Genomic DNA, 14,148 nt, shown 5'->3' with positions numbered 1-14,148 from the left:
ATGGAGATGGGGTTCCCGTCCCCTGCCTGTTCCGCAGCTGCCAGACCTTCATGACACCCTTGGAGCTGACAGCCAAGTCACTCACGGGAGCGTTCCCTGGGTGTCTGCTGTCAAAACGAGCTGGGCTGCCAGGAACCTGCTTTTTAAGCACTTAAACCTCCCCCAGGTCATTATGGTTGGATTGGGTGAGGGATCGCTGTGCCAAGCAGCTCAAGGGGCAGACGGGGTACACTAATGTCTACCAAGGGCAAGCGATGTACCCAAGAAACAGTTGGGAATCAGTAAGGTCTGTCCTAGCTGCAGCCACTAAGGGTGTGTGAAATGTCACCCCCGGTCAACCCGAGAATCATTCAAGTGGGAAAAGTAGTCAGGAGTGGAAAGGAGAGGGAAAAAGTGAGTGGCCCCCAAAAGGGAGACTGCTATTGCTGCCCCTGGCCTCCAGATGTGAGTCCTCTCCTGCTGTTTAATGCTGCCACTTGCAAAAGAGAATGAGAGAGGAAAACTCTCCCACCATACCCTGTAGCTGAGGAGACAGAGCAGACACTTGATGGAGCTCAAGTCGAATCTCCGTCAGATCTTTTGCTGATGCAGACCTCGGCTGCGGAGGCTGTGGTGAGGCTTTGCCTCCCTGTCTCCTCTTGGAACTGCTCTGGTTTGTGCAAATGCCGGGTTTGGGGGCTGGGACTGCTGGCAGGGTACCGTACGGCTACGGGTACGCTGCTTTGATCCAGCGACTTTGCAGTTGTCCCTGGCTGTGGGGCAGGGGTTTCTGCACCACGCTCTGAAGCTGGTGCTGACCCCCTGCTCCCCGTGTGATCCATGGGCTGGGGAGACCGAGACGTGGCAGCCCACTACAAGCCCCCGTTTCTGTCTGTATCCTGGGAGCAGCCTGAGGGCTCACGGCCACCAGGGAAACCAAGCAGGGACTCGCTTCAGGGGCAGCAGCCACATCCGAGCCGAGATGGTCCCAGCATGGCAGAGAATGCCCATCTCAACGAAACTGGGGCCATCGGTACGTGTTTGCACACTCGGGTCCCACGGCACCTTTTGAAGTCGACTCTGTGCGAGTCCGTGCGTTCATCAGACAGGCGATGGTATGTCAGCATCCATGTGAACGCTGCAGAGTGCACCCCTGGGCCACACACAGGGAAGGATCATTTTATCCATTAAAAGTCTTTTTAAAATGCCTCCTGCTTGTTTAATCCCAATTTAATGGGAGATTACATAATCCCTTAATGATATCCAGTATTTGATGGTTGCTGTTCACAGAGTAACACTAAGAAAAGAACCAGAATTATGTCTCCTTGTCATTTTTGCTTCTTCAGTACTTGTTCTCTTCCATTTATCTACTTAATTTTGGTCTGTCCATGATGGCTGTGTGGTTGTTACTACTTTATCTTTTCACAAAACCCCTTAGTGACCAATTTTGCTCCTCTCTAATCTTCTGCTCCAGTTCTGCCATGACATACCTTCTGATTCTTTTTTCAATGCTTTTTATTTTATTCTTTTTTCTCCATTTTGCAGTAGGAGAAGCAGGTAATTTTTAACTGTCCCAGACTATAGTTCAAGAAGGGCGTGAAGTTGAACAAAGGTTTCTCTTCACTCATATTGAACATTACTGACACGTTATTTCTGTGGCAGGCTTTGAGGCTTCGGTTTTAACCAGCTGCTGTAAATGTACAGAAGTAAACAGCAGAATCTGTAAACAGTTCAATACAGAAGACTTGATTTAGTACCGTAGAAGACAAAGCAATCAATAATCTATTACACATCTAATCACGGGCATGACTAGCCCAGCAGCCCTCTGAACAGCGTTCCACCAAATGAGAAGGGCGGTTGGGGACCACAGTAAGAGGGACACAAATCACTGAGATTGCAAATGCATTGCTCGGAGTAGATCTAAAAATGCAAATATTCAAATTCAACAATCACCTCTCAATCTACTAGTGAATCACTCTAGTGCTATCTGGAGACTAGTTGCTATGGCAGAAAGCTGTAGCGATGGCAGAAGGCCAAGAATCCTGCCTTTGAAATGTTAACCGAGTTTAACTCTTGACTCTTCTCAGACAAGGTTCATTACTTTGTGTGACTTCGTCATATTAAAAGAGCACTTTGTCTGCCCTGGGTGCCGGCTGGGAAGGGATATTATTAATCACTGGGACAGGGAAGCAGGTCAGTAACACCCATTTGTCAATAAGGACTTCTTTTTGTACCTTCAAGTCCCATACGTGATAGCAGCAGTCACATAGGACCTTTTTTCTTTCATTTCTTTTCATTTTTTTCTTTAATTTCATTTTATTTTCTCCTTTGCTAACCCATCTCCTTGCTTCAGGCAAGCTACACCCAGTTCACAGCGCCCGGATGCACTCAGGGCATACCTACAGTCAGCGCAGGTGTGACGGTGCGACAGGGAGATCCTCTACTTTGAACAGCTGCAGCCTGGGCACAGACACGCTGCCGCTCCGTTCAAGTGACCATGTAGGCTGCTTTCTATAATATCCACCGGGAAAATCAGGAGTTTAGAGACTTCAGCAAGGAATAGATAAAAACATCAGCTGAAAAGTAATTTTGTGGATGGCAGAACTACCTGCGCATGTTTCAGCTGTCCAAAGTGAGGATCTGTCTCCCTGCTCAAAGGGGCAGCCGCAGGCGTGTACACTGCACTTTTACTTGAAGGTACCAACCAACCCTTTTCAGCTGTGCAAATGAGATCTCTCACATTTAGCTATTGGGCCAGACTTGGTAATTTAGGATTACTGAGATCCAAGGAAATGCCTAGATTAAACACTACCAAATATTCAGGCAGTGGTGCTTCTGACGTCTTTGCTTTAACATTTTGAGGAGCTGTTAAGAAGGACGTGCGTGTTGAATGTTAACTGAGGATGGCAGAATAAACCAGATGGCGTTATTGCGAATAAAACCATCAAAGAGAACGGCCAGCATATAGAGAACTGCATCCCTAGCTCTAAAGATGCAGATTCAAGGATTTTTCTCCTCCAAACACAACAAAAGGCATTACTGTTGCAGTGTGAAAAGTCTTGAATACAGTAGGCTGTGTACAAACTTACAGTGGCGGCTGAGATGTGCCAGTAAAGTCGAAGGGTTGCTGTACGGTATTCCGACTCCAACCTGTACCTCTGGAGTTTTGCCCAGTCCCAAGAATAAGTTAATCACCACATGCCTCTCTAAATTGCTCTGCAGCAACCTTCAGAAATCTCGTTCTGACTTCCAACACTTGTCTTCCTCCATTATACAACTCCATCTTCCAGGAACAAGCTCGCAAGGTAAGAGTTCTCTTGTGCTCTCACGCTTCCCATCTCAATAGGCTTTTGACTACGTGCTTAGACTTGAAGGAGTTATTCCAGAGAAGGGAAACACAAAAGCCCTGTGCAAAATGCAGCACATTGCTAGACAGCACTTAAAAAATGACTTTGCAATATCACCCATGTTCTTTGCCATCTTTCATCAACCATGATTTCAACTGCGGCATCTCCCCTTCTCTCCTCGAGATACATTGATGGTAAGTTTTTTTAAAAAAACCCACCCTAAATCATGTAAGCCATAAAAAAAAAATATTACAAATTGGGAGTTTAACAGTAAGATTTCAGCTTTTTTTGTAGATATGCATATAGATATCATTTGATGATACATGTTTTCTTGTTTAATACCGGTCCTTAGATCAAGTGCAGAATATCATCCTTGAAATCCAAGGATTCCTCAGGTATACCAGTGAAAAGCAGGCTTCACTGAAAAAGCAACAACCAGGAACATTTAAAATGAACCATTTATTAAATCAAACTGTTATTTTAACAGTTACATAAGTTACACAGCATGTTTAAGTCAAAAGATTTCACGAGGAAAAAAAATTTAAACTTTTATTATGCAGGCAAAAATAGTACCACACAATATGTACCTGGGAGGGAAGAAGGGAAAGGGAATCTCTAAACATTCAAATAAGGCCATAATTATTTAAAAACAACAATAAAACAATAATAAAACCCCCCAAAGATCCATTTTCCTTTCAGTGTGTTCAGTGCTGCTAACTATACGTACTTTCAGGGTACAGATGTAATGGAGGCAGTGGTATCTTGAGAGCTAGGTTTAATGTTTTAAAACACTATCAGAAGTGGAATAAGGCTCATTAGTACATACAGCTGCCCTTGGAATGTCAATCTCAGTTGCCTTCATTAACTTAAAATTCACAAAGTGCACAGTTAAGATATGCCAAAAAATTGAAACTGCTACTCTACCAACAGCTGCCCATGCTTAATACTTAGTGGTCTATTGGAACAACGTATGTTCTCTCAAAAAAGATGTGTAAGAAAAGCCACTGTAAAACATTTAGTTTCAAAGATGCACTAGGAGCTTTCTGTAAACTGAAAAGTAGAAAAACATGGATTAATTATGTAAAGAAAAGAATACAAAAAACACTAGAAATGACCATCAAACTTCCAAAGAACAAGCACCACAATGGACATTAGCATTCGCTTTTGCAGCATACAGCAATGTAATAATTTTACTCTAACCAATCCACTTCATCGAATTCTGAATCGTCTTCTGAATCGCTGTATTCCACAGCAATGCGACGGGAAAGGATAGTAGCGACGTCATTCTCAATGCGCTCGTGCTTAGCTTCTTGTTCGCGCTGCTCCTCAACTTTGCGCAGCTGAATACCTGAAGAACATCAAATCACAAACGTGTGACTCTCCTCCTTTATCGTGACACAAAGTACTTAGCTCGTGACTGGCAAAATGCTTTGCAAGCGAAAATGAAGGCTGAGGACATCGTCCTCCTCAGATACACGTTCTCTGTCGAGCTTTTAACGACAGGAATGTCAGAATTGCAATGGCAGCCTAGAGCACCAGTCTTTCTACTACAACATCCTGCTTCTGATTTCCCATTAAAAACACACTCACATTTTTAGTACTACTGTAGTGATTAAGCCATTTTACTATTTGCATTTCCAAACAACTTTTATACTCTGTCTTTATGGTCTCAGTTAAAAGTTACAGCTATTTGAGTATCCAAACAAGACAGGACTTCTTGTAACCCAGTTCTGATCATGTAATGATCTGTTCTGGGATAAGGCGTTACTGAAAGATTAAACACAAAGGAGAAACAACACATTAGCGATAACATGAGAGAGTTAAATCCAGTAACTTAGTTAAAAACATGACAAAGATTATATATTTTGGTTTTATACTCATGATGCCACAGACTGACACAGTCTAAATATGACCTACATCCTGTACTTAATACTCTGTTGTCAACTGACAGGCAACACAAGTGCAGGTCCTCAGGTGGAATTTAAGCTGTGATAACTTCAGCCTTTGTTTCTTGTGCAAGACTTGGTCAAAAGCGTTTTCAGAAATCACCTAAACTACACCAGCGGGCTCTCCTTTATTAGTTCTTTTGCTGCACCACTGTTGTACTCAACTGCTGTTGATACTTCGTTAGATTCAATGATGTTATCAATTCATGCGCATATAGATGCTTTAAAAATATTTTGAAGTAGTACTATAGCCTATCCACTGACATTACAGTACCGTACAGATTCTGTACTATGTTGTACAGAATGCCCATGCAATAGGAAGCTGTAGGTTCAGGGAGAAAACAGAAGAATGTAACACTCAAAACATTTGAGAAAGATGAACTATTCAAAGGTACCACACAGTGAAACAGCAGCACTCAGAGTGCAGTGGGGATTTTTCTGGCCAGCGGCACATGAGCGATAAGGTACAGCTTGTACCTACAGCTCCTCGCTAGGTCCCTACAGCTCCTCGCTAGGTCAGCAGGAGAACATTGCCCTGCGCCTCTGCCATCCACTTGCACTATGCCAGCGGGGCACCTTGCAATGTAAAGACTGCTCCACTACTGCACTGAGACTTGTCAAGATTAGATATCAGCAGCTTTAACTCCTTTTCAACAACAAAATTGTCCCTTTAACAACAATTTCTGAATATCATTTAGATGTTGTAGTACACCGATATATGATCAAAATTCCAATGACAATGGATCTGTTCTGCTTTTATCTAACAGTTTGTGAAAATCAAGGTTTTTGTCTTCTACATAATCTGTAGGTTATCAGAAATAGCTGCATTTCCAGGTAAACAGAAATGAAGAGAGAATCTTCACAGATCATTTACAAACACATGTACTTTTTTTTCTTAAATCTAACTTCCACGGAGAACCAGTTTTGCCATCCTAACTAAACATCTGATAAGCGCAATTACGAATCGACAAAAATCTGTCTACCTGGCAATGCACATGCTACAGAGAATAGAAAGAAGAAACAGACTTAAGATGCGTTCTTAGAAGTTTTAAACTAACTTCTTGCATGTGAGATATTCCATCTCTCAAAGCTAACGTGTATTTAGCAAGTTTCTGAGACCATTCTTTTTGCCCCTTAATGGCCAAACATTACCTTTCCGTATTGCTTCCAGCAGAACGCTTCTAGCATCGCTGATTACAGGTAGAGTTGAAGGATGGCGTTTGGGTTCAGGAGCAGGAATCACTTGGGATGGTGGAGATGGAGGCATTAGTGGGGCATGAGGGCCAGGGACAATGGTTGTGGGAGGAGGGTGCAGAACAGGAGTGGGGTGAGAAAGGGCTGCAACTGTGACAGGAGAGGAGGGTCGAATGCCAGGAGGAGGCAAGGGAGGAGGTGGGGGTGGTGGAGGAAGTCCCTGTACTTCAGCTTGAGGAGGAACTGGGTGAACGGGTGCAGCTTCGCTCACTTGGGCAGCTCTAGTGACAGGAGGAGAGGGTTGCGCTAGGGGAGGAGCAATTGGAGGTGGAGCTGGATGTAGGACACCAGGAGCTATCTGGAGAGGAGCTGGTGGAGGTGGCACAGCTGGGGCCTGCAGAGCAGCTGTGGGAGGGGGTGGGGGTGGTGGGACTGGGGGTGGAGGAGTGGAAGTCATTGCAGCTCTTAATGATGAAGTTGACAAAGCAGACGGAAGAGGTGGTGGCGGTGGAGGAGGAGGAGTGGGGCTCACAAACACTGGTGTTCTGCCTGTTGCTGGTGATTGAGGACGATTTTCTACCAAGCCAGTAGTAGAACTGAAATATCCAATAACAGGACAACGTTATTAGAGCTGGAGAGTGGAAAAAATAGTAAGAGATTCATTTCTGCAACTTAAGAATATAGAACACTGGGCATTAAAGAGCATTACGTAGTATGATGATTTCAAAGTATTCATACTCCATATACAAGGAAATCTAATTCTCAGTATGGACTATGCATCAGTCTTCCAATAGACTTTTGCTCAAATTCAGCTATTAACCAAGTTTATGATCTTATACAAACCTGCATCTTATCAAAAGTTTCCTCTGCTAGTATAATTCTCCCCTCCCATCCCTAAGTAAATTCAAATTATTTTTCTGAAGCAAGGGAACTTAGCGGTTGGTTAACTGCTTCAATTCACAGAACCTTAAAAATACAACACAAAACAAAACAAAAAACACTACAAGCAATGAGGATGAGTTATATTTGAAATAAGTACTTAAGATTTGATGACAGGGTGAGTGAGGCTAATATCAGAGGCCATCAATTCTGTGTACAGAGAGGTATATTTATATGCTAGATACTCATTACAGTGCAATGAATAGGAGAATTGAAGAAAACAAAAGGGAACAGTAAAATAATTTTCTTGAAAGACCACTAGAGGATTTCTTTCAGCTGCTGTGGAAAACTAATCTAAAGAGTTATTCATTTCTGTGTATAATCTCCTGAACAGTAAAAAGACATTATTTTCAAGAGACTACCATCTTGCTGATGTAACAACCGTGTCTGAATTAACTGTTTTCTATTCCAAGTTGTAGGTACCTGACCATAAAGTAAGATTTTGAGTGTGAAACAACAGGGGAGTGACAACCAGAGCCTCACTCTATAAAATACTCTAAGTATGTACCCAGTTCTGGAAAGACATAGAGAAATAGAAAATAAAAACATTCAGGGGAAGGAAAAAAAAAAAAAAGCAGCTGCAATTTAGCAGATGTGATGAATATATAGTTTTGACAGCTGACTGCCTGCCTTTCACATAGGCTGAAACATAGCTCAGCAGTACAAATTTCAGATTTTCAGATTTCCAAAATTCCAAAGCTAAATCCTGAGATTCCAACGTCTTTCACGGAAATGTTTTCCATACAGTTATTTGTCTTGCCATTTAAATCAGAAGGTGACATAGTTGCAACATTAACATCTGCCTCCACAAAAGCACCTTACAGGGTTTAGATTCTGACCTTTCTCTCCAGTTCCTGCGTGGCCCTGCAGCTGCAGACACGTCAGGGCTGTGTACTGACATAGCCCCAAGGATGTGTGTACTGCCTGGGTTGCACAGAAATAATACTAATGGACTATTAGGGGCACAGTGGAAAACTAAAACTCTCCAATAAATCTGCATGTGGCTTGACCACTCCGTACCTAACGCAAGGAGGCACAGGTTTCACATCTCCTGCTCCATGCATTGGAGGTGGTGGTGGTGGCTCATGTGGTCTGACCAACACTCGCTCCTCAGCTCTATTCAGAAGTTCAGACATCTGGCTATAGGGTAATGCAGAAAGCGAATACGATCCATCCATATGGTCCACATATGCTTGAGATCTGTAAGAAAACAGTGAAAAATGATCCAACATAAGCTTTAGTAAAAGTAAGTCTTAGTGCTCTCAGCTAATGTTCTATACTTCGGTTTGATTTCTGAATTCAAGTATCTTCTCTGCATATTGTACTTCACGGCTTTTTAATAATTTATCTCACTTCCCATGCCACTGCTTCTAGGAGCTCATGGGTTTAATGCTTTTGACAGGTATATCAGACAATTTCTACAGAATGTGTGTGATCTTAGTGTTTATTAGTCACATTATTTTGAGTTAAGTAAACATGCAATACGCTAAGAAGTACAGTATACCACAATGTATTATGAAACAGACATTATACTCAGAAATCGTTTCTGCTTCTCAATCCCTACATATATGCAACTGTATTCTTTTATAACATTCCTGAAACATCCTTCGATGTTAGAACGGTAGAATTCACAACCGAATAATTTAGCTGAACTTCTATCATAGGATCTAAATCCCAATGTATAGAGAGAATCCACTACTTTAGATCTAATACTTTTTAGCTATACAATAGATACAAGGAAGATAATCTAAATATCTACTATTGAGTAGCAGCAGTAAATAAAGATAACTACAGCTTAAAGTGATTCACCTTCCTTGTTAATGACAACTTTAGACACACCTTAAGGACATGATAAGTTAGGAAATCTTAATTAACTACTCAATTAAAGATTTTTAAAAATTTCTCTATTAAATTCAGAGGAAACGTGCTTGCAGAACACTTTCCAGCAAGTAAAGCAGTACTCTACATACCATCATCCCTGTAGTACCTAACCTATTTAATTCTTTGGGGGTGAAGTCTTACTCTGTTATTCAAAAGCAGGGTGCTGTTCTGTATCCGAATGACATGCTCTGCACATGGAGTGCTCCCTAGCACTACAGCTTATTCATAATTGCATTACTGGTACTGAGATAATCAATGTTTAGGCCAGGGTCCTGGATACAAAAGGAGTCCTGGAACACTGTGTCTAATGCGGAATGTGATGTACAATACAATAGAAGGGCACCAGGAAAGGAGATGTTTCTGCCAACGACTTGACACAGCAGTTTACAAAGACACGATACTATAAAGTTGTTCACAGAAAAACGCTAATCACCATAACTTGAGTGGTATCCCACTGACTGAAATGCACTGAGACCATTTTTACTTTCTAAACTCATAGAGTTAAGCTTTCTACAAACGGGTTTTTCCATTTTTCTGATAGAAAACACTACCTCCTAGAGTTGTTATAATTGTCCACTGTCACTATCAAATTTGTTTGAATGCCTTACAAAGCTTAACAAAATACTCTTTTATGGAGCTTTTGGCCAGTGAAAGATAGAGGAAAAAATTTAACTGTTTTTTGGAAGACAAGGAATGCTTTTTAATAAAAAAAAATAACAACCCACCATGCAAAAGAACACCACCAAAATGCCTAATATTAGTTGTCGACTCTCTTTCCTACCAGAAGTTTCTCAGTTGGTTTTGCAAAAACACCAGAAGCACGAACACAGCAGACGTTTACCATGTGAAATGCTACTTTTAGCCACCAGCAAATACGTGCTGTGAAATGAGAATCCAACAGGTTGGATTTTGTAATAGACTATAACCAGAACCGTCAATCAAATCTTAGATTTGCTCAAGAGTGAAGAGAAGCTCAGCGATCTCATCTGAGTTCCAAGTGGACGTTTGTTCACATCACACCCACCACACAGTCTTGGCAGCATCCGCTAGAGAAAAATCAAGAGACTGGAATAATAGGGATTTTGTAGGTCAAGACTGGAATGTACTGACACACCTGGGTGCGAGCTTGCAACAGTGATACTACACCTTCTTCAAACTGCAGATGACAATACATCCTCAAGGATACAATGAATTCCAAGGATACACACTACTCTTAAAAATAACAAGATAATAACTACTCCTTTAAGGACACACTGACTAAGTATTTTAAAACTGAGTTTTGATTGAGCTAAATCAATGACTTCCAGTGCATTTCAAGAATAGCAGCAGCATCTCACCATTTACCATTTCTCAAGCATGTTCACTATGTAGTATGAATATCTGTACTAATAAAGGATAGAAAAAGTAAAAAGAAACCTTGATTCAAAATGCGAAGCTGGGCCATTAGCAACTTCAATGTGCTTATGTAAGAGGTTAGCATCATCTTCTGCGAGCTCCGGACCTTGGGCTAACTTCTGCCACTCTCTCCGTCTGTCATGAGGTGCCCTTGGCACTTTTTCTGGTTCATGAGGGCGATCTAGATTTTTCTGCTGTAGGAGAGTTGTGCAAACAAAACTGACAACTAAGACAGTGTTCTTTAATTAGCTGCACTTAAACATCAGCCACAAAATGATGACATACAACCCTCATTCAAGTGCAAGAAAAATTTACTTTCAGTCTAAATATGATACGTAAACCAAAAAGACTTGTGAGAGACAGAAACTTCAGTCTAGTGGATAATTAGCTGAATAATACAGAGAAAAATAACTGTATAAGTAGCTTTTTATTACAAGTCTGAAATGAAATTATAAATCTGACACTTACATCTACTGTCTCTGCGTATGAAATACACAGAATAATGGTGAAACAAAGAAGTAGCATTACCTTTGCGAAAGTGTTTAATTTTAAGAAAATATAAACAAAGTACTCTATTCCTGATAATTTCTTTCTAGTTTAGAGTAAACATATCTGTTAGAATGTCATTCAAGCTTTTTCACCTGTAAGACTGTCAGAATTTTGCATTATAAAAACGTGTTCCAGTGAAATTTTTTATTCTTGCTCTATTCCTCCTTTTACCTCCTTTTTGAGTCACTGCTAGGAGACTCAAATTTTGGCAAACCTGCTGTTAGTTACGTTAAGATGCATGAAAGCTCTAGGCCCTTCTATACTATTTCCTCATTATTATTATTATTATTATTAAATATTTGTTAAAATTGATGGAAGTGAATGAATACAAGTAGTTTTAGTTGAATGAAGATGATGCTGTAAAGTCTGGTTTGTTATTAATTGCCTAACCAAAAAAGTACCATATTTGCAAGTAAACTCTTCCTAGGAAAAAAACAACCAGAAGCTATACAAAGCTAACATATCTACCTTCTGCTTCCTCTTTTCTTTTCTTTTGTCCTCGGTGTCCTGCAACATTTTTTCCTTCCACAGATCAAAGAAGTATGAAGGATTGGTATAAAACTTCAAGCCTTCTTTTCCATCATCCCTGAAATACAATGATACAAACAGAGCATACCATTTATTTGACAATACATGAATCTAAACATTAAGGCACAGAAAAGGCATATTAATGAATACGTAGCATCTCAGACCCTGAAATGTTTTACTAAAGAACATTAAAAAGACAAACATTGACCTCCTGTGTCATCATTCTTTACTATCTTTCCTTGCTTTCAAGGTCCTGATTTTAGAAAAGTAACTTTACTGCAAGCTGTAGATAAAAAAAAAAAGAGTACAATAAATCAGAGAACTCCTAGTCCAGTGACTCAAATCTTGCTCTTAAAATAATGAGCAAATTTGTGCAGCTGCTCGTGTTCAACTACTGATTCAAATTGATTTTGGGACAGCAAACAACACTCATTTCCATTACAGACCTTTCTTTCTACATACCTGACTGATTATTTTCTTCACTTCTCATCCAAGAACATTATACAGTTCAATAAATACAGATAATAAAAATGGCTTTTTCTCATCATTGTTACACTGGGGTAAAATTTGAGTGAAGTGAAGTAAAGTTTTAATGCTTATAATGTCTTCTGCTGCCTGTATTCCTCCAGAAGCTTCACAGTTTTCTAGTGTGGCTCCTTAAATACTCAAGTGCTACTCAACATGAGCAAGGTGTCTGGATATAGCATCTCTATTACTGAAAATAAACTAGAAATTGGTTTTGATTAACTTTATTTTACTAACCTGTAAGGGGTGAGAATGTTAAGTGGAGGAGGCTGTTCACAAATGTCGTAAGTTTCTTGCAAAGGAATAGGCAGAGTTTTGCGGTCAAACAGCTGTTGATCTTGAATTGTGGAACTCCGGAAAGCTTTCCTCATTGTAATGTCCTGCAGTGACACTGAAAGGGGATATTGCCATTTAAAAAAAACCACCAAAGATAGTTTATTTGGATTAATCTGGAATTGCTTAATTCTGGTTAGAATATAAATACTAAGCATTACTACTAGTATCTTACGCATTTTACAGCAAATATAAATTCATCCAGCACCACTGCCACAGCTAGATATTGTCAGATTATGTTGAAAACATGCTTGTAATGTTTCAGCACATTATCCTCTATTTAGCTTCACAGGCAATTTTTGCTCACCTGGATAGATATCAGAACTCTGTCTCTCTAAAATAGTTCAACAAATTGCTTACTGTAGCTACAAAACATCATTCTGTAGTTCAGAAGTACCTAATAACATTTACCAACTCCATTTCACAATCCTTTTAGTACTAAAAAATTACTCTCTATGTTGAGGTACAGATTTTACCCTTATACTATCAGCAAGCCAAACTTTGCATTCCTTGCATGTAGGTAGCAGTTCCACTGAAGGCCCACTGAGATGCCAAACCAGCAAAACACTTAAGCTTATGCTATTGATATCAGTGAGTTTTAATGTGAGGTCATACTATATTCTAACATATGAAGCTAGTCAAATGTTGTTTTTTAATCACACTGTTTAATCAAGATGAGACATCTCTCTTTAATTCAGGTGAGACACCTTAAGTTTTTAAGCACAGTAGTTAGGAACAATCAATTATCTTTATGTAAGACTCAAAGGAAAATAACACCAGGTGAACACAATAGATTAAACAGTGATTTGAAATATATTGACTTACTGCTGTTAAAGCCCACATATCCTTTTCTATTTCATAATCATTAAAATCTAGAAAAAGATTAATGGAAAAGTGACCACAACTGATGAAACTTGCACTGTTAATTCTGGAAACAGTGTACCTGTTCAGTCTCGTATTTCCCTCCCTCCCTGATCTTCAGTTACTACATCTATGAAGCCCAGGTGTGTCTCAAGACTGACTTCACAGCCGGTGTTGGACTTTCGCTAGATAAAGCAGCAGCCCTTTTCATTGGTTTGGGCTTTTTTTTTTTTTCTTTTAAATGACAAACAGTACTGAAAACAGATAGTTTTAAGGCATACAAGCAAAGTGAGTATTTTCAGCACATGTATTTTGTCTATAAATAATTATGTTTCTTTTATAAAAACAGGTTGATAGTAGTGCCCCTGTAGTCCAGAGGACAGCCTCTGGCAACAATCTTTTTAAAAGAGTGCATCTGTTTAAGCTGAAAGCTGCATTTTACTCTGGTTCCTGTAACACACCCCCCCCCCACACACCCACCCTCCCCCCCCCGGATTTCTATTCTATGATCACAAAGGGGCAGAAGGCAGGATTTTTTCCAGAGGGCTTGCAATTCCTAGAATGTTCTGTCTTCTTAGCTAAGAGTATTGGCAGCATCCTTTGCGAGGCTAAAGACAGGATTTATTTGATTTTCAGTTTGGCTTTTGAAGTTTATTACAGTTGGCAAAGTT

At 40.2% G+C, this 14,148-nt stretch overlaps 1 protein-coding gene across 1 annotated transcript in view; it reads right to left on the bottom strand.

Moving 5' to 3' along the window:
• Positions 1–4,516: 4,516 nt before the first annotated feature.
• Positions 4,517–14,148, bottom strand: part of WASF1 (WASP family member 1) — a 28,205-nt gene continuing 18,573 nt past the window's right edge. Inside the window, exons 3-8 of the mRNA XM_086608118.1 lie at positions 12,521–12,674; positions 11,699–11,816; positions 10,703–10,875; positions 8,426–8,605; positions 6,425–7,062; positions 4,517–4,674 (exon numbers count right to left, since the gene is read on the bottom strand). Of these exons, the coding sequence (XP_086464244.1) occupies positions 4,517–4,674; positions 6,425–7,062; positions 8,426–8,605; positions 10,703–10,875; positions 11,699–11,816; positions 12,521–12,674 (1,421 nt within the window). The remainder of the gene's footprint in view (positions 4,675–6,424; positions 7,063–8,425; positions 8,606–10,702; positions 10,876–11,698; positions 11,817–12,520; positions 12,675–14,148) is intronic.

Source organism: Tauraco erythrolophus, chromosome 2, assembly GCF_009769465.1.
Source record: "Tauraco erythrolophus isolate bTauEry1 chromosome 2, bTauEry1.pri, whole genome shotgun sequence".
Lineage (NCBI taxonomy): Eukaryota > Metazoa > Chordata > Aves > Musophagiformes > Musophagidae > Tauraco > Tauraco erythrolophus.
The sequence above is the reverse complement of the archived record's forward strand: the minus strand, read 5'-3'. Positions and strand labels throughout refer to the sequence as shown.